The sequence below is a fragment of the Hemicordylus capensis genome, chromosome 1, assembly GCF_027244095.1.
Source record: "Hemicordylus capensis ecotype Gifberg chromosome 1, rHemCap1.1.pri, whole genome shotgun sequence".
Taxonomy (NCBI): Eukaryota; Metazoa; Chordata; class Lepidosauria; order Squamata; family Cordylidae; genus Hemicordylus; species Hemicordylus capensis.
Genome location: NC_069657.1, coordinates 44,397,293 through 44,423,443, shown reverse-complemented (window position 1 = coordinate 44,423,443; position 26,151 = coordinate 44,397,293). Strand labels below are relative to the sequence as shown.

At 40.6% G+C, this 26,151-nt stretch overlaps 1 protein-coding gene across 48 annotated transcripts in view; it reads left to right on the top strand.

Annotated features, from left to right (window-relative positions):
• The window catches only part of NRXN3 (neurexin 3), a 1,829,497-nt gene extending 1,810,888 nt beyond the window's left edge, over positions 1-18,609 (top strand). For 20 of the 48 annotated variants that reach the window (XM_053245161.1, XM_053245100.1, XM_053245166.1 and 17 more), the window contains one exon: positions 14,998-18,609. In XM_053245161.1, coding sequence (XP_053101136.1) covers positions 14,998-15,923 — 926 coding nt within the window. In that variant the 3' untranslated portion in view covers positions 15,924-18,609. Of the gene's footprint in view, positions 1-4,799; positions 5,699-13,849; positions 13,926-14,997 lie in introns of those variants that run through there. The other 28 variants (XM_053245389.1, XM_053245378.1, XM_053245373.1 and 25 more) reach the window with 12 other exon arrangements.
• The last annotated feature ends 7,542 nt before the right edge of the window (positions 18,610-26,151 follow it).

Here is a 26,151-nt window from a genome sequence, read left to right as displayed (position 1 = left end):
CAAAATAGGTAGCAAAAAAGGTTTTGCCATTTGTCTCTCAGTCCTGCCTCAGCATAGAACATGCCTCTAAGTTATCTGCAAAGTAGATGTCTGATAATAAAAGGAAGGCAACATATAGCATGCAAAGGGCAGTTAGGTTAGAAGGACATCTGGGTTATGTGGCAAGAAAATGTTCCTAGAATTTAAGGATCTTTTTTCTAGATAGACTGGAAAAATCAAAAGGGGCCAAAAAAAATCTGCCCCTGCTGTTAGACACAGACAGGTGGCAAGATGAGAAAGAAGAGGACAATAGCCTCAAAGAAGAAGAAAAGAATGGGGCTGGAGGGAAATTCTGCAGGTCAGGTTTGGGTAGTGCACCAAAGCATTGATCAAGAAGATCACTTCGCTGAATGGTAGGGGGAGAACAATGTAGCATTCAACTGTAGATGAGAGAAAAACTGAAGAAAAAAGGTTGTGCTGCCAAGAACACGGTGACCCATTTGAAGTTCATATATAAGTTTGTATTTAAGTAGTTCTGCAGTACCAGCATCATGATATTTGAAGACTGTAATGCATGAATGGTTAAATGAAAATTAACCTAATTGACTAGGAAGTCATCAGGATGTCTGTTCTTGAACATTTGGGGAATGAATGAGTTATCATGGAACAGTCAGGATATACATTTGTCACATCTAAATATTTGTTTTCTAGGATGAAGGGAGATATACATTTCATAGGAACGTAGGGCATAGGAACATAGGAAGCTGCCATATACTGAGTCAGACCATTGGTCCATCTAGGTCAATATTGTCTTCACAGACTGGCAGTGGCTTCTCCAAGGTTGCAGGCTGGAATCTCACTCAGCCCTTTCTTGGAGATGCCAGGGAGGGAATTTGGAACCTAGATGCTCTTCCCAGAGCAGCTCCATCCCGAGGGGAATATCTTACAGGGCTCACACTTCTAGTCTCCTTTTCATATGCAACCAGGGCGGACCCTGCTTAGCTAAGGGGACAAGTCATGCTTGCTACCTCAAGACCAGCTCTCCTCATAATAATTAATTCTAAAAACTCTTTTGTGACACATACCATTACAAAAGGGGCTTGCTTTTGCTTTTATTCACTGAACATTACTATGAATAATATGAATATTTATACTATATACTGCTTTTTGTAGGTAGTATATATCTTTGTGTTAGTAATATATCTCTTCCTATTGGAAAAGTGTAGGCCAACAGACTTGTGATAGGAATGGAAGCATCAAGGTGTATTGTCCCAAGTTTAAAGGCCAGGGCAATTAAAACAAAAGAGTTATCGATTTACTGCAGAATTTATCATCAGTATTGGGTGAAAGCAATAGGATTCCAGTAGAGTATGCCATGGACTAAGAGTTAAATGGTTAACTAAAATATCTGAAGAGCTCAATGGTGAGGGATCATGGAGTTTGGGAAGAGAGTATGCAAAAGCACAAATCTCCTTTTGGAAGTCAAGTCAAAATATAATTAAATGCCCATTTGTGAAATTTCATGAGATCCAGTCAGGCCAGAGGCTAAGAATCCTGGTAGGGGATAGCACCCAGGGACTTTTCCTTTGAAAGATTTGCTTTCACACCCTGTAAACACCAATATTCCCACTGTTCTATATTATAGACACATTCTCCAAAGGGCATCCCAGCAATTAATTAACTTCCCACTAGTGAAGAATTCTGAGTAGACTGTCCCTGCCAGGTTCCTTATTCTGGCTGAACCTCTCTCACATGTGACCTATTCCTCCAAAGGAAGCAATATATAGTTTCAGTACACACCTCCAGTAGAGGCAGAGGCCATTCTTGCCATATGTGGCCTCCTAATGACCAGTCTGGCCTCACACCTAACGCATTCCCAAATCCCCTTCCCTTCTAAACCTCAACCAGCTTGGGACACATTTTCAGTAAGACATCCAGTAATATATTGGGGGATTTATTGATCCTCTTTGTACTGTACATATTTTGTATTGTACATTTTACATTAATGCTCTCAGCAATTGCCCTGCCTTTCTCGGTGGAGTCTGAACGTACTGCTGGTCATGCTATGAAAAATATCCAGGAACCTGAGCTCTTTAAATTCCTTATTGTATTTCTATGCTCAAGGGTACTCCCCTCCATTGGCTTCTAATATAATCATTCAGATCTTGTTGATTAATTCAGATCTTGCTGATTAATAGCACCTTCTTATAACATGCAGAAGACTTGACCCTGTAATTCTTATCCTCTGACACATTTGTAGCATTGCCTGCATATAGATTTCTGGCCTGAATCTGCACATACAGCCAGATGTGTTGGCAAATTGTCCACTGTTTACTGAAACTAATGAGGTCCAGTGCTCTGAAAATACTCATAGGATATTTATTACTTTGTGCTTTTCCAGTGGACAATATATTTTATTCAACAACTTGTATGAATGTTAGTTCACTTTAAGAGAGTGGCCACTCCCTGTCATGAGTGGAGCTGTTGGAGAGCATCAAGGGTGAATGCAAGGAACTGCAGTAAATTGTGGGGAGCAGAAAATGGCTGCATCCTTCCTCTACCAACACAACAAAAATGACAAGCTGCATTTCCCTGCATTCATCCCTTGAGGGCCTTGATTCTCCAGGAGGCTTTACAGACAGCAGACTTTACTGTGGGTTTACTGTGAAGCTTTACTGTGAGTTTGGAGCATAACGGATACTCTGGTGCAAAAAGAGGATTTCTTTTTTTAACCCCAGAGAAAAATTGGGCTAGGTTCCAATAAAGAGGGGAAAACCTGAATCGTGTGTGAAGTGCACTCTGAAATATCACATGGACTTCAAGGTAAATCTGGCTGATATGTGAGCTCACACCCACCCTCCCAAAGTAAAGTCGTGGTAAGGTCGCCGTCTGAAAAAGCTCCAGCTCTTCCTCTCTCTGTTGCCTCTCCCTAACAGTCAGATCTTCTGCAGAGTTGGATAAGCATGAATCCATTAAAATTAGCGAGCATGGGAACACTTGATTTGGGCTACCAGTTTCTAAATTCATAGACCTTATCATGAGTGAAGACTTGGGAGCATAAAATGCTTGCCAGAAGAGCACCAAACCCACACTACTAAGGCTGTGATCTTAAAAGCACAATATGCTTGCTTGCAAGTAATTCCCACTGAACTTCATGGAATTTACTTCTTAGTAAACATGCATAGGATTGAGCTATGCACAACCTATTCAATAATGAATTTAAAAAACCTATGTTATTATAATGATGATGATGATGGATAGAGACTGGATAATGGAGACTGTAGGGTTGGGTCATATAGGTATAATCCTAGACTGCAGTTTTATAAAAGGTTGCAGATAGATTTCCCAGTGCCTTTTCCAGTTTCCACCCTCCCTATTTGCCTTATTATCTCTCCCATAGCTTGCCCAACACCCTCTGGAATGTGCTTTGCCCTACTGGACAGTCGTGGAATGACAATACCAACCACCCTTTTCCTTGAATTGCCTCCTTTGCTAACCTCCCTTTTCCCTTCCTCATCCTTCAGTCCTAGCTTGCTGTTTTGTTTCTTCTACTTTCCCTAAATGCAACTTACTTTAAGCATGTATTATTATTATTAACATCCTACAGTAAAGTAAAGCTATTTTATAACTCATTTGTCAATCTCAGCCAATTTCTTATATCTTTTCCTATGTCTATATATGACGTACATCCAGACTGCACGTTTCCCCCCATATTTATTTTTTCTTTTAAAAAGCAATGAAAACTTGCTTTTTTTAAATTAAAAAAGCAAGTGTAAGGGGGGGAGGGCTGAGTGGCCATTTTTTTCCTGCCAAATGTTTCTATTTTAAAAATGGGACTTAAATCCACAAGGGGAAAAAAAAAAGGATTTCCAAATGATAAAAGTGTCCCTAGACTGCTTTGTCTGTTCCTTTTTGGTGTGTGCATCTGGTTTGTTCATCTTTGAAAGTGTGTGGAATATATTTTTTTTCTTTACAAACAAACACAAAATATTAAAACCCAAACAGTTGTTCTCTTCTCCCTTCTTGCTGGGAATAAAGTGCTCTTTTTCCCCCTTTTCCTTTTTCTTTTAAGTATGCCTATTTTGATGTGTGTGTTTTTTCTTTTCAATTGTTGGATTTCTATCTTAGATTTGGTTTGTTCCAATCTAACAACATAAACATTATTGAATTGTTTTCTGAAATTTTTTCTTCTACCTCCCTCCTTTAAAAAGGGACTACCTCAACTGCAGAATCTTACAGACTTGCTTTAATTTTTTTTAAGGCATAGCTTTAAAAATATTAATTTTAAGAGCCATTAAATTGGAGATGGGGGAGGATTCATGAAGGCATTACGAAAGACCCCTCCTCTTTAACAGCCATGGCTACATACATTGGAACCTCTCATGTCTCAGACTGAACTACTACCCAGATAGCCAACTCTTAGTAAATTCCAGATGACATTGTGATTGCACGATGAGGCTGACTGGAGCTGCAGTTGAAGTAGCTCCAATTCCTATGCATAAAATCTAGTTTCCTTGTTTTTGTTTTTTAATCTCTGATTATTATTATTATTATTATTAGTTTGTATATTTTACTGCTTTTTTTAAGTAGGGGAAAAGTTTGAACTATTCTTATCATTTGAGAACTTTAATGAAACTGTAATTAATTAATTTATTATTATTACTATTATTCTATTAGTAATCTTTTTGTAATTTGCATGTTGAAGAAGTTGCAGCTTAGGGTTTGTGAGATTGTCAATGTTAGAGTTCTGTTCTTTCTTTTTGTTGATGGGCATGAATATGCTCATTTGTTTTTGTATATTGCCCATCCCTTCCTTACAGCCAGAAGCTCTAATGCTGCTAGATCACTCCGTTCCGCACTTACATGGACATGGCAACTGACTTACACATTCACTCCCATCATCTTCATCTGTGTAGTACACTCATAGACCATACACCCCACTCCATCCACCCGAGGCATCTTTTCTTCCCATAAGTCCCTCCTCACTCTCCCACCAACCCACCCTTTCTTTAGCATCATTTAAAATTTTATGTGCAGTCGTCCATTCCTTAAAACACACACACTCCAAATTCTAGGGAAAAAGAAAATACAAAGTGGTTTTTTAAAATTTATATATATTATATATAGCCAATCAATTGAAAAATAAAATAAAAGGCAAACTAATTTATTCTCGAACACCATTAAGGGTGTGATCCACTGAGCACTGCTTTTGTGTAAGTTCCGTTGACATTGGGGTTGCATGTGAGCAGTGGTTGGGGAATTGTGCCTCTGATCTGTAGAGATGGAAACAAACACAAGTTCTATAATGATAAGGTGTACAGTTTTATTTTTTAATTTAAAAGAAATAATGATATAAGAATTATTGTAAGAAAAGCTAAATTCCGAATTTACAAGATCAATAAAACACCGTAGGGAAAAAGTTCCAATTTGTTACAGTGCAGGATTCTTATTTTTTTCCTTTTCATGTTATGTGGTGTGGATGTATGTGTTGTTGCCTCCCTATATCACCCTTTGTCGTAAATAATTATATTTAAAAACAATGAAAATAATACACATTTTGATAAAAAAGTTTTTTTTTTAAGAAAAAAGAAAAAAAAACAGCAGCAAAATAGGGAAAAAGCAAAGTTTCTCGAATGTGGCAATTCCAAGAGCATTCTTACACAACTTTCTTTTGTAAATTTTTCTTTCATGCCAAAAAACATGCGGGCAATTTGTTGATGTAAGTTGACGATATGAAATCGACGTGGTATGCTGTCTTCTGACTATTTATATATGTATATTTACTTTTTTTTTTAAAGAAAGAAATTATGCTTTTGGTTTTTTTCTTCTATGATTTATGTTTCCAGTTACTTGGGTTTTTCTCTTTTTCTTTTCATTTTTTTCCCAGTAAAGTGAATGACTTGTTCTTGTTGTTCCTTTTTGTTCAGACTTTTAACCTTTGCTGTGAATTTTATTATTTTTCAGTATCTGGTTATTTTTGTTTCTAAAGATGTATTCCTTGGTTTAACTTTTGCAAGATGTTTGTTTTAATATTGGCTTTTGTGCTCTGCATTCAGTGTGTACAGTATTGCTGATAATTATGAGATTGTACTCTTCAAAGGAGGGGACAAATGATAGTTTTCAATTCTCAACCGATCCTTCTCAAGAAGAATAAACATTTATCAATTGTGGGTTGAGTACACCCCAAGAATGAACAAAGGAAACATTTCCAACATAGTGCTCTTATATTTGGCAAAAGAAATCCATGATTGGAAGTTTGCTGTCTCATGCACAAAGAAGGATTGTCCCAATTTCCTAAATTTCAGTTCTCACAATTTCCTTTTAATTTGAGCAAGAAGATACTCTCAAGTGTACTATTGTAGCATAATATTCTGCATAGGCATCCAACATAATGACACTAGAAGATCCAACAACATTAATATTTTTCACCAGTATCATATTTTCAAGTTCTCGTGATCTAGGCTCCTGTCCTATAAAGATTGTTCTTTACTGCATGGATTCCTGGAAAAGGAGGAAAAGTAATAAGTTCCTTCTGCCAGAACAGATGGAATTTTTAAAGGCTTAGAACTATAGCATGCAGTCAGATGCAAAGAGGGAAACTGGCCGGAAGAACTAATGCTAATTGACTGGAAAGGGTACTTCACATGAGTTAGTAAGCTGTAATTGCTGCAGATAAAATATTTTTGAAACAGTGATCATTATAGCATATAGTCTGAAGAATTTTATTTATTAAATAGGAAGAAATCAAAGACCACAATGTTTTCAATGTAGACTTTAGATTGATATTATCTGGATGCTACACAAGGCTGACAACCCCAGCCTGTGAACTACCACAACTCCAGTCAATGGGATACCTGTGGCAGAACCCTCTCATCCTCCCATGAATGCAAAATCAGCCAGCATAAACTATTATTGCCAAAACCTGACTTCTTTTCCATCTCTCCAACACAAGTGTAGGGTTTGATTTGTACCAGATGGAACTAGGAGAGTCCTATTTATACGGCAGCAAGTTTCCTGAATCTCCAGCAAGCTGTTTATTTTTTTAATCATAAGCATCCTCAAATATGAGCTCTTCCATTCAACTGTCTAGTCATCTACCCAATCCAGTCCATCTTTAAGCACATTCACCACTGGTGATTATAGGGGAGAACACTATGACAGGATATGGGAAAAGATGCATCAATCTTTTCCCATCCTATCCACCCTGACTCCACAAAGGCAAACTTTGAAGCTGAGAGTAACCACTTGACTTGAACAGCAAAAGACAGTTGTAGACTACGATATCTATGTACATCTACATAGCTGTACGTCCCATAGTGCTAAGCGGACACCAACCATTGTTCCAACTAATTCAGTAAGCATACTAAAGTCCCTCCTGGAATCTCATCGAATAGTCAAATGCAGAAAGCAATACAATGAGATCTGTATATTATCTGCAGCAAAGGGTATCTATCTTTATTAAACATGGGCTAAGCAAGCCTCAGTGATGATCACTGAAATTCAGAAAAAGTTGCAAACCCTATTATTCAAAATACAAATTCAAGGTACTTTCACACTTAAAGTTGACCACATTCGAGTAGATCACTTATATTTGCCAGTCCAGTTTTAGATGAATATTTATTGATTAGCTCAACTAACCAATTAACACATTTGGCAGTTACATTTAGCATGTTCACCTGTTGATGTGGTTCATCCTGACTAATGAAGCATGTTTTAAGGTGGCGTCTCCACACATACCCACTCATCGACAACAACCCCTAGTCATCCTATTATGCAGTTACACCACAAGACTAAGACTTCTGAGCTCCAGAAGTGTTCTGCAAGATCAGAAACACATCACTGACCTCCAGAGATTTATAAAAACATCCCTAATGGTAAAAGAGTGTAAGCTCCCATAAGATAAGGTATGGGACACCTTGCAAGTAAAGATGTACTAACGATGCCTACATAGTTTTTCCCAGATGGCTTCAGTAGAGTTGCCACAGTATTGTTCAACTGATGTCAGCAGTTATTCCCAACCCACTTTCTGTCCAACTCTACCCTTTACCTTATGTTGGAAAAGATACATATATGGCACATTCTAGTGCAAGCTAGCCAGGGGGTTAAAAATGAAGATGTAAATCAATGTGTATTATATTGAAAACAATAGAGAGCACCCACATTTTAATGTTTACTTGAACACATATCTTTTTTATTTTTTTATTTTATTTTATTTTATTTTATTTTATTTTATTTTATTTATTTATTTATTTATTTATTTATTTATTTAAAACATTTTTATACTGCCCAAAACACAAGTCTCTGGGCAGTTTACTACAAAAACGTTTTACACCCATAGCTTCTAAAAGCAAGGATGCCAAAGACACTCTGCAGAACTTCCATGGATAGCCAAGACTTCATATAAATAAAAGGTGAGGTTTCACACACCTAGACTCTAGAAAAACAAGCCTCCCTCATCTCTAGTAAATAAACTTTTGATTTTCTATTGGTAACAAATTTAGAATGAAAAGCAAATACCTATGGCCTCAAATATCTGTGCCCTGTGGAGTAGGCATACCGGGCCGGCTACCCGAATCCTTTGCTCCCAGCTTTACTTCCTAGAGCCCACAGATATCTAGAAAGGGCCCCTTTGGAGCTTCACCTTTTATTCAATACATTAGAATAAAATAGAAGGAATGTGATCTTGTAGAGTTTATGTGTGGACAAATGTCTTTCCAAAAGGTAGCCATGGGACCTGATACCTTTCAGGCAGTAAGGTAGGGTTTGCCATAGTGAAAGAGAGATCCCTTCCTTGTAGTATTGGCTGTCAGTTTCAATTAAATGAGCTAGGAAGGAAGTGAGAGAATATTAAAAATGTTCAACTGCTATATGGCAGCAGCAGATGAGCATCTGGTTTCCAGTGGCCCAAGGACTGTGGCTTGAATATTTTTACTCACAACACACTGACAAAGAAACAGTCCTCTAGGTTTAAACATTCACTGCCTGCTTTCTTCTTCTTTGCAAGGATGGGGGTAGGGAAGAGAGTATGAGTACAACAAACTTGTTTGTTTGTAGTTCTTTTCCACAGCATATCTTCCCCCACTTGGAGTGCAAGGGAATAAACATAAAATGCAAATGACAGCCTTTAGATGTTTCAAATTCAAATACCTGAGGATGCAAATTCACTGCGGTGGGCTCTTTGTCTGGCATTTAAAAGCTTTTCTTCCACATCTGGAAGAGGCAGAAGGAATGTTCTGCGTCCTTTTACATATTTCATCATGAGACTTTGAAGGAGAACCATTCAGTTTGGCTTCTGTATTTATTTATTTATTTATTTATTTATTTAAAATTGTGGTCCTGCATCTTATGACCACCAGTGGTCATAAACATGAGCAATGGAGAGGATGAAGCTTCCCGGCTCCATCCCCCAACCTGTGGTCACTTGATGCCCTCTGTATTCATGATTCGCCTACATCTACACGGTTCAGGAAGGTTCTTATTAAATTTTAAACATTCCATCTTTTCCTGTGTCAGAGGGCCCTCACTAGAGATCAGCCCCAGAGGTATGAATTATATATCTATAAATACACTCATAAAGAAAAATGCAGGGCAGCCTTCAAGGCTAAAGGAGACCTTCTATGTCCCCAGTGATCCTGCTAATTTAAAGGAAAGCATAACCCTATCAAGCAAGTAGTATATATGTCCCAGATTTTAAAATGCCATCTTTAAGGAGTATGAGGTCCTTATTCCCAGAAAGAAAGAAAATCTCATAACAGATCTTGGATATTTGTGGTTTCATAGACTACTATTTCCCACAAGGCAGACCTCAATCCTCTCAGAATGGATTGCTCATTATATCTGCTGCATTTTTATCTTGCCAAATAGAAGCTGATTTGGCATCACTAATGTAGCAGAAGCCATTTTAACTGCTCCTTTCTGTTTCATCCTGAAGCACTGTGTTGTCAGCATAAATCATTTCAATAAAAATGTGTCTTTCTCCTAGAAGTACAACTAGACGGGGAAAGGGAATAGGTTAGATTTAAGATTATAAGAACAAAACCTGGAAGGTTGCTTATGCCTTCTTTGAATCCAGAGGATCTTAAAACCTATTCTGAATACTTAGTTTATTCTTCCATAGGGCACCATTGGTGCTTGCGGGTGGGGAGGACCCCAAACCTTTATCCTCCATTTAGTTCAAACAGGTAACTATTACATTGACTTGTGCAACTTTCATCTTATACTCTCTTAGACTATAGGTGTATGCAGATGCTACAGACTGGTTTGTGCCACTGAAACATAAGCTGGGTTAGGTTGGGTTTACCATTCCAGAGACCATTTTCCTAGCTACAACTCTCCTTTCTGTGTCATAAAAAGAATGGAGGTGCCAATTTTGCTTTTCACTTCATGTACAAAATGCCTATGACCTTCTTTTGCCATTAACTGAAAAGTGTGGGTGCTGCTGTCTCTGTGGGTGCTTCCACCCTGTAGCTTATACCCACATAATTTAAGGTGGAAATCTTACATATTATCAGGAACAACCACAAAGGAGATGGACAGCACACAATTCCAGGAACAAGCAAAATGGGGGTTAGATAGACAAAGAGCTTGTGCACAATCTGGTGCCTGGGAAGGAGAGATTTGACTTTCCACACACACACACACACACACACACACACACCCAAAAATCTAGTTCCCAGTTTACTATCAGGTCATCCTGTCACTGACTTGCAGCCTAATCCTGGTTCCTGCACCTAATTCTACGTGATTCAGAAGCAGAGTGCTGTTTCATAAAAAGCTGTTAACTACAAATAAATTATATACAAGCCTTATGTTATTGACTTGTGCCATTCAGTCTCTCTTAACTGCAGAGACAGTTTGCAAACAGACAGGTTTACTGATTTCTATCCCAACAATTGGCATAATTAGTACCCTGGCTCCACATAAGATTTTCATGGGCTGCCTCTTGAGTTATTCTTGTATCCCTTTTCGTACTGCTCCTCATCTCTGAATAAGAATGATGAGCAGGGCAGCAAGGAGATGGGGCTGTGGCTCAATAGTAGAGCATCTGCTTTGCATGCAGAAGCAGAGGCACACCTAGGTAATTTTGGAGCCTGAACCTAAACGCCTTTGGAGCCCCCACCCAATCCCGCAAGTTAAGCATAACCCCCTACACTCACCATGACACACACACAGTATTTTTAACACATGGGTTTCTGAGGACTCAAAACAGCAACTGAACTCACAAGAATGTAAGGAAATAACACAGATCTATTTATGTAAGTATGCATTAGCAAAAAAATTCCAACACACAATTAAACAGTTTTCCCACTCCCCCCTCTGTCTCTAAAGCACCCAGAGCAGGTCACTATTGCACTCAGCTGCCCAGCACAGTGTGGGCCCATGGCGACCACAACACCCAGGACAGACAAAGGAGGGTTTGAGGGCCCCCAGGGTGTGTGGAGACCCTGGGCATCAGCCCTGAAGGCCAGGGGTAAAAGCACCTCTGTGCAGAAGGTCCAAAGTTCAATTTTATGGTAGGGCTGGGAAGGCTCTTGCCTGAAACCTTGGAGAGTCACTGCCAGTCAGAGTAGACAGTATTAATCTAGATCAGGCCTGCTCAACTTAGGCCCCCCAGCTGTTTTTGGACTATAGCTCTCACAGTCCCCAGCCACAGTGGCCAATAGCCAGGGATTATGGGAATTGTAGGCCAACAACTGCAGGAGGGCCAAAGTTGAGCAGCCCTGATCTAGATAGATCAAAGTTTTGACTTGGTATAAGGCAGCTTCCTGTGTTCCTATTTAATAACGCCTATTAAGTAAGCTTATCACCACGAATAAGCCCAAAATTAATAAGCCCAATATTAAGAAATTCAGTGTAGAATGAAACTTAGAACAAGGCCGTATTGACTATGCTAGTGCTAAATCATAGGCTCGGATGGATGGGTATTTCTGCATGCTTCACGTGGCTGCTGCAATAGGAAGATTTCCCCTTCCTGTGGCAGCAATCAAATGTCAGATGTCCCTCAAAAGCAATTTCCAGTGATAGGCAATGAACTGAAGTCAAAATGAGGCACTGAGAATATACAGAACTTTTCTTTGGATCTTTGCCCCAAACATTAAATTTCTCCAGGCATCACTTTTAAGGCATCACCTCTTAGCTTCCACATCCACACTACCTTAAGCATCCCAAAGAGCTCTTTTATCTGTCCCCTACTCATCCTTCGCTGACAACAGCACACGAAACCATCTCTCGCTAAGCACCCTGTGTGAGGTCTTGAATAAATATCTTGAGATTACCCTTTTAAAACAAATAAATGCATTTCTAAAGACAACTGCACACACACACTCCTGGCCATTATCATCAGATCTGTTCCCTGTCCTTCCATCCTGCTATGCTGAAGCCCTGGCTGCAAACATTAATTTCAAGATAAAATAAAACTAATTCTTGAATAATATATCACACTTCGATGCAAGTGGCTCTTACAACGAAAGTGTTGCTTTTCAGAACAGAAGGTTCCGATGCCCTTGTGATGAGAAGCCACATCCAAGTCACTGGCTGCAAAACAGCCTAGATTATTTCCCCCAGGGAGGAAAGCTGCCTTTCAAGCAGGCCTTGGGGTAGATGGCAAATCAGCCACACACCCAATCTATTTGCATGCACAGGAGATTTTTTTAAAAAACATAGCAAAGGCAGTTCATATGCTTTAGATGACCAATTAAAAACTGCCAAACTTATTACTCTAGTTTCATATCACAGATGGCATAGTAAAATTGCAGCTGTGTGGTGGCTGCACTGATCTTCGTTTCATTTAAAGAGGCACTACCAACCCCCTCATCAGACCTTGAGGCTATTCTCACGATGGGGGAAAACCAGGCTAAAGAAGCCCGGTTTTTCCCCATTGTGAGAACCAGCAGGCTCGCGGGCAAGCCCAGTGGTTCTCTGGCGGCTAGCCCACCAAAGTAGCCCCCCCCTTAGCCCAGGTTAGCGGAGTGAGCACTCCACTAACCCGGGTTTTCTGATTGTGTGCTGCCACAGCGTGGCTCCATGCCATGGCAGCACACGAGGAGATCCCTGCCGGGAAGCTGCAAACAGCCTCCCAGCATCGGGGGTCTCACCAGGATGCCCCACGCACTTGCGTGGGGCATCCTGGAACTTCCCAATGAATCCTGGAATAGTCCCAATGAACTATTAGGTTTCAATTAGATTCTCTCATGATGGGTAATTATTATTAATCATAAACATCTTTATGAATATGTGGACAGAAGTAAAAACTAACTTTTTACTAAAAAAAATAAGGCTCAATATAAGGCAGCTTCCTATGTTCCTTCTTAGCTGCTATGTTAATTGTAGAACTTGATAAATCCATACATTTCATTCATTATATATCTATATCTATATCTATATCTATATCTATATCTATATCTATATCATAATAATTTATCAGTCCTAGCCCTTTAAAAATGCCCCTTCCGAGCCTCTGAAAGGTGTGGAATTTAAAAAAAAATCTAAAAAATGAATTTAAAGCGTTCTTCTTTCTTCTTGTGTACCTTTAAAATTTCATAAATACCAGTAGGAGGCAGACATCTACAAAATAACACATAGGTATTGGGCCAAAGGCTAACAGAATTATTTCCCACCTTTACTGCAAGCAGCACACTTACAGTAAGCTGTCAGCCATTCAAAATATTAGTCCATTGTTCCGTATCTGAACTGACATTATTTGAGACTAATAAATGGCATACTGCAAAATACCTTATTCATCTCCCTCATTAGAAATGGCCTTCTTTGATGAGTGTATTAAGAGTCACTACGTACAAGGGTGCTTTCTGCTTGTGAGGCTAATTTCTACTTAACTCAGGCTGAATACTTCCATTGACTCCTCTTATTCCAGCATTTGACCCCTACTGAAAGCTAAGGAATAACTATAGCCCGAGGTCTGTTTCCAGTCGTAAATGATTAAGCAGAAGGTAAGAACGTTATTAAGGCTCTGAAATTACATTTTCACCTGCTACCTCACGAAAGATGTTGAAAAATGCCTGCTGCCCAAGGTATATGATTTAAGTTTCTGCTTTAAAAAAGATTTACCAATAGCCTGTCAACAACACTTAGGGCAGAATTATATTCTTGGAACATATCCTCATACATCTGTGATCATGTACAGAGTTCTCAGAAGCACCCAAAGTATGTGTAGGATGTGCAACACCCCATGTATGTATCCACAGTATCAATATGTTCTTCCTAATTCAGTCTGACAGAGAAGAGTAAGAATGACACAGGCAGAATGATTCAAAATGAATAGGTGAGCTTCAGAACAGTTCCAAATTCCTTAGCCTTTTCCAGATGTTTGTGTACCAATTACTAAATAGAACATCCATTGCTTTCAATAAGGTTTGGATGTGAAATGCACTCAACCATGAATAAAATGGTACAATAATTATTTGTTTGTGCACTCTTTAAAGAAAATTTTAAACCAACCCAACAATTGCTTCACACTGATGTAAATTCCTAGTCCAGTTGGGAATGACACATTATGGGATTTGACTTGATTGCCATCTGAGTCCTTCTCTCTGCACTATTTGAGGAAACCAAACATTTATATATAAGTAAAAAAATCAGTGAGGAAGAAAACACCACAGCTAGGACTGAGCTATTTCCTAACTGAACAAATCAGAATTTGACTAAATATTAAGTACTGATTTCCAGAAAAAACCCTCAAATGTTTCATTAAATAGAGACACAACATGCCTGAATTCTTCAAGTCACTTTGAGAGTATCTTCGAACACCAAATCACACAGGCCTTGCCTTTGCCAGGTTTAAAAGAGGATGGATCTGCCTCTCCTGCACTTAAATGAGGTGGGTGGGAAAGCTGCAGAGAGCCCTGGAAAAATGTGCTTATTGGAAAAAATAAAATCTGCTAGCTTGACACTTTTAAGCCCCCTCCACCCACCCCACTACCTTTGAGGTGGGTGAACTGGACATTCTATGTTGCACTGTATTCATGACATACTAATCTAATTTTTTGTTTCTTTTCTGTCCAGGAGGAGAATTAGTTATCCCTCTTCTTGTAGAAGACCCTTTAGATATCCCTCCTATTGCTACTCGTGCACCTTTCATTACACTCCCCACTACCTTCCGCCCCCTCCTCACCATTATTGAGACCACCAAAGATTCCCTGTCCATGACCTCTGAGGCGGGGTTACCTTGCTTGTCGGACCAAGGCAGCGATGGTTGTGATGATGATGGCTTGGTGATATCTGGGTATGGCTCAGGGGAAACCTTTGACTCTAACCTACCCCCTACTGATGATGAAGATTTTTACACCACCTTCTCCTTGGTAACAGATAAGAGTCTTTCCACTTCAATCTTCGAAGGTGGCTACAAAGCACACGCACCCAAGTGGGAATCCAAGGACTTTAGACCTAACAAAGTCTCCGAAACTGGTAGGACTACTACCACAGCTTTGTCCCCTGAGCTGATCCGCTCCACAGCTTCGTCCTCGACTGGGATGGTGCCCAAATTGCCAGCCGGCAACATGAATAACCGTGACCTCAAACCCCAGCCTGATATAGTCTTGCTTCCGTTGCCCACTGCCTATGAGCTAGACAGCACAAAACTGAAGAGCCCGCTAATAACTTCCCCCATGTTCCGTAATGTGCCCACAGCAAACCCCACGGAGCCAGGAATCAGACGGGTTCCGGGGGCCTCAGAGGTGGTCCGTGAGTCGAGCAGCACAACGGGGATGGTCGTCGGCATTGTGGCTGCTGCCGCCCTCTGCATCCTGATCCTCCTGTACGCCATGTACAAGTACAGGAACAGGGATGAGGGGTCCTATCAGGTGGATGAGACGCGGAACTACATCAGCAACTCGGCCCAGAGCAACGGCACGCTCATGAAGGAGAAGCAGCAGAGCACAAAGAGCGGCCACAAGAAACAGAAAAACAAGGACAAAGAATATTACGTGTAAAAATACTTATTTATATATATAAATATATAAATACTTAATGAGAGATAACTGAATCAAACTGTTACAGCTAACAAAATTGGGAGCTACAATTTGTGGTTTAAAACACATATTGAGAACAAACATTTCGGCTGTGACTGCTAAGTTTTCAGTCATCACTTGGAGTCCCCAAACTCTGCCCTACTGTATCATAAAGCACACTTAGCGTTCTGAAGAAGGCGTATGCAGCATTCCGATGTTGGCGGACTTTAAAGCCTTCAGATCTCCTCCTCAGCTGAACTTTTCTGCAAAAGCAGAAGACTTCATGGCTTACTTGTTTCGTATCTCCAAGTGAGTCTTTAATGATGTTCATGATCTTTGACTGTACGCTAATTTTTTTCAGTTTAATTATTTTAAAAAATAACAAAAAAAGAAAAAGAAAAAAATAAATGCAAATGTTATAAACAAAACAGAACAACTGATCTGGCCGTGTCCAGGCCTAAGTATCATTTTTCAAGATGTGAGGGGGGAAAGAAAAATAAATGGTTTGGGGTTTTCATTATGTTTTTTGTCTGGTTTTTTTTTTTTTTTCATTTTCTGTGAGGGTTTTTGGGAGAATGAGCCAGGACATAAGTCAAGAAGAATTACTGGGGAAAAAATAGTTTTTTTAAAAAAAAAAGCGAGAGAGACTATTGCCATATATGAACTCAAGATCTACACACGGTGTTCGCTCTACATATCAGGTTGTGTTGTCTCTTGAATCTGTTGTCTGCAGTAAGTTGTTAACGTTTTTTAAAGCATGTGAAGGGGTGGCAATGGTGGTGGTGGTGATCATGATGGTATTGAGAATGACAGTAATGGAAAACTGGATACCCTCCCCCCCCTCCAGGATCTGGCTCCAGTATTTGTAACTGAAGTCACAAGGAGATAACATTGTTTCTTCTTTGACTGGGGGCCATTGGGTGTATTTGACTACCATTTGGTATACATTAGCTCAGCTAAACTATTAAAAATGGGATTTAGAAACCAAAACAAACAAAATACTTAGCCATTCTGAATTGAACAGCCCCAGCAAAAATAAAGGAGCCATTCTCTGGGTTTTGGCTCCTTGGCTGACTGCAATGCATGAATGCAAACAAGAATAATCGATTGAAAAAAGTGTTCAGAAATACTATATTGAGTTCAACTTGTGACAAGAACCACAGAACGTCACACAAGCCAAAAACATGTCACACAGGACTACAAAGTGGGGTGGGTTGTGTTTTTTTAAATCATGGTGTGTTTCATATGTAACAATTTAATTTTGTAGACTGACATTTCTGATTCGCTGTCCTTCCATTTGCCCTATGCTCCCTTTCCCTTCTCTTTTATAAGAAAGAAAATAAATTTAAAAAGTCGCTATGACACACAGAAATAAAAAAAACCTAAAGGAGCTTATTAATAGTATAATATATATAAATATATATATATACAGATATATTTATCATGGTATGTTTGATGGGACGACTGGAACAGAAATGCTGTTAAAGTCTTAATACAAAATGAGAATGTTGTAAAGAAAAATGTTTTTACAAAACAACAAAAAGCTAAACTTTAAAATGTGAAGAGAGTGTGCATTTTAACTTTGTCACAGTTATCTGTGTCAAAAAAATTAAGAAAGAAATAAGATTTTGTTTACATATTTTACTACAATTTTTTTTCTGATGTAATTTCTAGATGGGTACCCTGATGTACATAATGCTCTGAGATATTTGGGTTGTTTATATTCAATGTACTTAATCTTGGTTGTTTTTTAAATTTATTATTATTATTATTATTCCTTTTTTTTTTTTTTGAAAGAGAGCCACTTACTGTACAGGAAAAACAACCGACTAGGGGGTTTTCTGGCCACAAATATCATGTGCAAAAATTTTAAAAAGTGAAAGAGTGGAAAAGAGAGGAAAAGAGAGAGGAGACAGAAAAAAACACCCAAAAATGCTTATAGGACTCTGGCATATTAGAAATGTACAATTTTTCTGTGTACAGATGAAAACTAATCAGCTGTTTAGGTTTAGAAATCTACTCTTGCTGGTGTTTATAAGTCGCATGAATATTTGACTTTGAAGAAGTGTTATCCAATGCACACACGCACATGGGAATAAAATAAAACAAAGGCAGCCTTCTCATATGGTTTGAGAGGAGGCTTTCCTGGCTAACAAATCTTTTCAGTGTGTGTGAGGTTTTTTATTTTATTTTATTTTTAATTATTTTTTTACACTACAACAGAAAAAAAATAAAGACAGGTTTTAAAAAGGTATGAAAGCACGATTTTAGACAACCTAACTGGCCGAACATATACGGAGTTGATTATATCTTGATGTCTGTAAAAGATTGCTGCTGTTCTTGGAGTCTTGGAGTCTTGTGAAATGATTTTCTGCTTTCTTTATCTTTTTTAAAAATTTAGGAAAAACCCACCTTTCTGTTCCTTTTTTTTTTTTTTTTGTCTGTTTCTATTGGACAGTTTTTTGGGAACATGTGCATTTCTGTATTTGGGCTTCTACCATATCCCTGTTGTTTTATGGACAGAACCCTGAAAATTTTATTTTAACGTTAGTGTGCTGTTATTGCTTTTTTTTCTTCCCTCCGCCCCTTCTTTCTTCTCCTGTTCTTTTCTTTTCATAATTGCCTTTTCGTTCAAGGATATGCTTAGCAATAAAATGTTCTTCCCAAAGCCCTGCTTGTTGCTGTTACTTTCTGTCCAAAGAATTAAGGAATGCTCCTGTTTTTCATAGTTTTTCTATCTAGTTATAGGAAAACTACAATGTATATATCATGATACTTCTCCAAGGAAGCTCAAAGAGGCATATTTGGGATTGTATTTTTAATATCTAGAGTAAGTGAGGCTAAGAGGTGGTTTCCTGGCTAAGCAGGGATTTGAACCTGGTTCTCCCACATCCAAATACAACACTCTAACCAAAACATTACACACACTCTTGTATTTCTATATTTATGAACAATATGCTGTTCAGCAAAGCCCCACTTAGTAATGCACAACAGGAGTCTGTATGTGAGTTGACAGCAATTATCCAGAACACCATGATAACATTAGAAAGAAGAGTAAATTAGTCTACAGAAAAATAGGGAAACTATATCTTAAATATAGCAAAGGGCATGCCCTTAATCCTGCTGTGACTCCCCTGCAACTGGCAGAGGCATCCTGCCTCTGTAATTCTTTTACAGAGGTGTGTAATTTTTTTGAGCAGATGGTATACCAGGGACTCCCTTTCATATTATCTTTAGTGATATGGGCGACTCCCACTGGGAGCTGATGAAACATGGCCCCTTCCCACAGTACTCAGTAATGTTGCAATCCAGTGGTCATGTTGTCTAGGCAGCTTTCCCATGGCAGCCCTGCCTTTTCAGAAACTGGAGCAATTCTGGTTTAGGAAAGAGCTGTGGTGTGGATTTCTCTCACATGGCTGCAAGGCAAGCTTCCAGTGTTACTGAGCAGCCCCCAAAGAAGCCACACTGCAAACGCTCCAGCCCCATGCTGCTAAAGAGAGCGTTAAAAGGGCCTACGTTCATCCAGCCTGTGAGAGGGAAAGAACACCAGACATTGAAATGATGATACATTTCCAAGCACTAGGGCAGGTATGGTCTTTCCCCTGCCCTACCCTATCCCAGTCTTTGTGTCCTGAGCTGTTCTCAAACAGTTTGGTGGGTTGTTGGAAAGAAGCATTTGCAGAACAAGAATTCTACAAACATTTTTCATCCCAGTTCTTGGTTATCTGTGACTCCTCCCTGATCCCAGTGTGGTTATCTGTTATTCTTATGGTCACTCTGTCCCCTCAGCATTTCCTGGGAGACTTCTGTCTGATTGTGCATGAGAAGGCTCACACAGTATTATTCTTGCTTTGAAAAAGTTCATTCTGACAAGGCTTGAAAGACTCTGACATAATCCTTTGGCCAAGTTTTATTTGTGGCCTACTTGTGGCAAATGTTTAAATCATTGTTTGTTCCATTCTCCAAAATGCCTGGTCATATGCAATGTTCCCACTGTCCCTACCTGTAAGTCTTAGGAAATGCAGATATCTGTGGGGCCTCCAGAAAAGGATCTTCTTTCAATTTACTGTGAGGTAAGTTGAGATTTCATTTTTGAAGTGCTTTAATGAATGGGATTATAAGGCTACAATCCTCTGCATGCTTACCTGCAAGGAAGCCCTGTTGAGCACAGTGGAATTTATTTTCAAGTAAACGCACATAGGATTAAGCAGTAAGTGAGTAATAAATGCATGAATAAAGATTAGAAGAAGTTAACATCATATGCAAAGAACAACACTGCTTTTTACTCAGAAGTTCCAAAGAAATCACTTTTCTTTTGAAAGTTTTTGGAGAGATACATTTTGAAAAAATAACTACTTTAATTATTTACAAAGTGAACATTTCCACAGGGGTAGCTATATTAATCTGTTGTAGCAAGAACAATAGAGTCCCCTGGCACTTTAAAGACTTAACAGGTTTATTGTAGCAGCCTCTTTGGACTAGAATCCTCTTTGTCAGTGTGTGTGTGTGTGTGTGTGTGTCTATTTCCCTAGAAAATATCCTCATACTGTAACTGTGGCTATAGTTGCACTGTACACCAATATCTCACATAACGATGAGCTACAAGCCATCAGGAATGTTATCCTTAATTATACATCTGGCCACTTTATCACTTTGTCCTTGTCCACCATTATTTCAGATTTTTGGATTACCTACAGCTTGAGGTCCATGCCATGGTACCAGAAGGGCACCGCACTCTGCGTACATCTTAATGTCTGACAGAGCAGTGCTTCTTCAACTCCTGTCCATGGCAAAGAAGCCCTTGAGAAATCCCATCAGGACTTCAACAAATCCCATTCAATCATCAGTCCACCTGTCAGAGGCGAGCGGACTCACCCAGGAGTCTGGGGATGCCCCCCAACATCCTGGGTTTAAGGTGTCATTGGACCCATGCCAGACTAGGCAAGTGGCCATGCCTAAAGCTGGCCCCGAAGGAAAGGGGAAAAGGGAAGGGCTGGAGAGTCCCATTGGGTGCGATCCTGCAGGTATTGAAAGAGGCCCACCAGAGACCCCATCCCATGGGAAACCTGCCCAATGTGCCTTGGGCCATTTAAAGGCTACTCAGCCGATGCTGAAGCCGACAGCAGAGGAGGGCAACAAAGCCTCCAGGCGGCCTCCCTAGGAATCTGGCAGTAACTGGCAGGGAGAAGGGGAATAAGGTGTTGTCAACCTCTTCTCTCCCATGTAACTACTCTGAGGCCATGTGGAAGCCCTGAAGAGAGAGGGAGTCAGGAGGCATCACACTTTCTAAATACAACAGTGCTATGTGATGATGACATATAAATGTGTCTTGTGTATAACAGCTCAGTTATCACTGTTGACCTAGGATTGATGTTGGGGCAAGTGGTGTTGGAAGGTTTCTTTTAAACTTTTTTTTGGCCACACCTCTGCAAGCAGTGATAGCTTCAGCAGTGCCTGAAGCACTCATAGCATTCCTGGCAGCCGGCTTGTGCCATTTGCCATTGTTCCACTCTAGAATGTGCGAGGATATGACCCTGTGCCATGAGCTGGGCACTAGGTATGTTATGAGCACGTCAAGCACTAGTGAAGCTACGGCTGCCCACAGAGGTGTGTCTCAAAGCAGTTTACAAAGAGTTAACCCCCTCCAATACCCTCAAAGCAGGCAAGTAAAAATGTTTGCACATGCACCAGTTCCTTACATAGGGACTCACTCCTGAAGGATTCATGTCAGGCTTCCTTAAAACTACCATATCCGCCCTCTTCGATAAGATGAGACTGGTACCCAAATATACCTTCCTACAGGACACACCCGGAACAGAAAGTAAGAGAACAATTCTCATTTAAAGTTAAAATTGTCACATATCTATGATTTACAGCTCATTTTAACAATACTTCTCTCTCAGGTATTGGATGATAGGTCCATCCTTGCTTATTGGTTATTGAACCATGATCTAAAATGGCTTCTCATCAGCAACAATGAAGTAACAGAGACACATACCCAGGGACTAGATCCCAGAATAAACCCAGATGCAAATTATGTCCAAATAAATAAATAAATAAATAAATGGACACCTGGAGGACATCCCAACATGCTCTTGGGATGTCCCTTAATCACATGAGGGGGGCTGCTCCTCTGTATCGCCTCTCTACACTTTATTTATTTATTTACTTACAATTTTTTATGTTTTTATCCCGCTGTTCCTCCAAGGAGCCCAGAGAGGTGTACTACATGCTTAGGTTTCTCCTCACAACAACCCTGTGAAGTAGGTTAGGCTGAGAGAGAGTGACTGGCCCAGAGTCACCCAGCAAGTATCTTGGCTGAATGGGGATTTGAACTCAGGCCTCCCTGGTCCTAGTCCAGCACTCTAACCACTATACCATGCTGGCTCCATCTGTACATAAGAACAGCCCTGCTGGATCAGGCCCAAGGCCCATCTAGTCCAGCATCTTGTTTCACACAGTGGCCCACCAGGTGCTGTTGGAAGCCTACAGGCAGGAGTTGAGGGCATGCCCTCTCTCCTGCTGTTACTCCCCTGCAACTGGTACTCAGAGGCATCCTGCCTTGGAGGTGGCCTTTAGCCCTCCAACTAATTGCCGATGATAGACCTCTCCTCCATGAAGTTATCCAAAAAGCCATCCAGGTTGTTGGCTGTCACCACATCTCATGGCAGAGAATTCCACAAGTTGATTAGGCTTTGTGTGAAAAAGTACTTCCGTTTGTTCGTCCTAAATTTCCTAGCAATCAATTTCATGGGATGACCTCTGGTTCTAGTGTTATGGGAGAGGGAGAAGAATTTCTCTCTCTCCACTTTCTCCACACCATGCATGATTTTATAGACCTCTATCATGTCTCCCCACAGTCGTCTTTTTTCTAAACTAAATAGCCCCAAGTGTTGTAGCCTTACCTCATAAGAAAGGTGTTCTAGGCCCCTGATCATCTTGGTCACCTTCTGCACCTTTTCCAGTTCTACAATGTCCTTTTTTAGATGTGGTGACCAAAATTGTATGCAGTACTCCAGCTGTGGCCGCACCATAGTTTTGTATAAGGGCATTATAATATTAGCCGTTTTATATTCAATCCCCTTTGTAATGATCCCTAGCATGGAATTGGCCTTTTTCACAGCTGCCACACACTGAATCAACACTTTCAATGAGCTGTCCACCATGACCCCAAGATCCCTCTCCTGGTCAGTCACCGACAGCTCAGATCCCATCAACATATGTGTGCTCCCAAAACCTGGAGTGTTTTTAGAGACGTAATTAAGATGAACAGCCCCTCTTATGTGATTAAGAGATGCCTCAAGAGTGCATTGGGACATCCTCCAGTGACACCAGAGCAGGTGGGTGTGCTCTCAATGTGATCTGTCATCACATGTGCTGGCAGACACCTTTTCCAACCCATCCGAATGCCCTTCTGCTGTCTACCTAGAATAATCAGGTCATGTTTTTGAAATGGACACAAATCTTATGTCAGTATGCAATATTCTGAAACCAGTGGAAGAGCTTTTCAGAACACATTCCTGATGACCTGAAGCTCCCTGTATTTCAACAAAAGTTTTCAAAGGGAGGCTCCAGTGTGGAACTGTAAAACTAGAATTTGATTGTACTTAATTAGAACCTTATCGGGTCTGTATTTCTCTCCGACTACAGATATGTTTACTGTTGTGAATGAGTCACTATAGCTATCTTACACATGGGCTCTAAATAGACATGTCACAGACCCTTGCACTGTTGTTAACCCACTGTTGTTAACCCTTGCACTGTTGTTGTTGTTGTTGTTTCAATTTCTATACCACCCTTCCAAAAATAGCTCATGGCAGTTTACACAGAGAAATAATAAATAAATAAGATGGCTCCCTGTCCCCAAAGGGCTCACATTCTAAAATGAAACATAGGATAGACACCAGCAACAGTCACTGGAAGTACTGTGCTGGGGGTGGATAGGGCCAGTTACTCTCCCCCTGCTAAATAAAGAGAATCACCACGGTAAAAGGTGCCTCTTTTTTCCCCAGTTAGCAGGGCTTGTACTTTTAATCCCCACTGTGTACATTATTAGGGGTGTGCATGGAACCGGCTGGCCCGGTTCAGTCCGGTGCCCCATCGAAACCCCCCCCCGGTCTGGTCCGGTCCCAGACCGGTCCACAAATTTTCTTAATTGTTTTTAAATTAAAGTATATTTAAAATACCTTTAGCCCCTTCAGGGGGCTTGCTGAGGCTGCCGGGGGGGGGGGTTCCGCATGGTCCTCTCCCCCCGCCGGTCATCCTTCTCACCATCGTGGCCCGCTGCGGCATGCCGCAGCCGGGTAATTGACCATTTTTGGCCCTTTCAGGCCTCTGTATGTGCCAATGCCCTCTGTGAGGCATGGCCTCACAGAGGGCATTGGTGCATGCGCGACGGCTGCCAAAATGGCAGCCGTGCACTCATACAGAGGCCTCGCAGAGGGCATTGGCCAAAATGGTGGCCGCACGCTCATACGGATGCCCAAAAGGGCCGAAAATGGTCAATTACCTGGCCGCAGCGGGTCACGGCAGTGAGAAGGACGGCCAAGCAGGGGGAGAGGGAACCCGCGTGGACACACACACCCCCGCAGCCTCAGCAAGCCCCTTGAAGGGGCTAAAGGTATTTTAAATATACTTTAATTCTTTAAAAAAAAAGAAAATTCACAGACCAGCCGGACCAGACCCGGCGATCCAGTTCCGGTCTGATAGAACCTGGGGGGTGGTTCAGTTCGACCCCGAACCCCCGGACCGGACCTTCGGACCCGTCCGCACATCCCTATACATTATTACGGATCTGATGAACTGGGCTCTGGCCAGGAAAGCTTAACAATGAATATGTTAATCTTTAAGGTGCTGCAGAGTCATATACTGATCAAAGGGGTATGGTGAGGCTGAATTAGTGCACACTGTGGGACCCTATCTTATTAAAACACTGATGGAATCCATATCTCGGAAGTATCTGGGCAAAGGAGGAATGTTCTGACACAGAAATTGCTTCACTGTAGTTCTTCTGAATCTAAGGAGGCAAGCTACTTCATCCAGTACCTGTGCTAATGTGGATAAAAATGCATGTACAGACTGCTCTGAAAAGTAAACACAGAGGTAAATCTTCAAAGAGTGTTTCCCGTTTTTCTGCTTAATGAAGTGCTAGCTATGGTAATATGGTTGGAAACCAGAATCTTTGCTCAGCACCGGCAACTGCTAAAGTTTGTAGACATCATTCTTCTCAAAACAACGATTCTGCAAGGCATACGGAAGAACAACATAATGAGGGCTCAACAAATGAACACACCCAGTTGCCATCCCATTCATTTGCCATCACCTCTTCAAAAACTCAGGCATGACAGAATGCAATCTGGAGAACCAAGAGTATTATCATGGTGGCTTTCTCTAACTGGCATGATTACCTTTTGGGCTCTAGCAACTAATTAATACACTAGCAACTTCAGATTAATACAGTACACAGAAGTCCAGCTCAGTTGTGAATGGCATGTATGGTGAAGAGCACATGGACACGAGACAGTCACAGATAACCTCCTTCTCCCATCCTGGGGAATGAAAAAAGGGTAATAAAATAGAGGAGACCTGTTGCCTCCGGTTTGCTTTGCTTTAGGGCAGGCTTCCTCACCACAGGCGATATGATGAGGTAAGAAAAATTGGAAGGTACTTCAGTCTCACCTTTCCAATACAATTAGTTTTCCACCCAAGTTAATTGCTTCCTGCTTAAGCCTAGAGTAATTTACATCCTCTTGGGTCCCATGAAAGATTACAAGATGAAGATGTTGCACCACATGCAGGAGAGGTTTTCAAGAGGTTGATGTATGTAGATAACACCCTGTAAATCTGTGACTTTTCCCTTTCAGTTTTTCCTCTCACATTGTCAGACTTCTGAGATGAACATCACCCTGTTTGTTCCCCAGAGGCCTTCTGCTCCTTTTCTTCTTTCCCCAAATAATTTCTATTTGGTTTTCAAGCTTTGTGCTCAAGACCCATCTGTATAATTATCCAGAAATATATCAATGGACTTTGACTTTACACACTACTTCTACATACTACTGTGAACGTTTTTGGACATCAGGCACAAAAGGATGGAGGAACATGGAAGAACATACATGGAGGAACATACAGAGTGATGGAGGGACAATTAGAATGCATGCTTTCAAGCATATTTACATTCTTTCTTTTGGACCATGTCTTTCACACCTCCAAA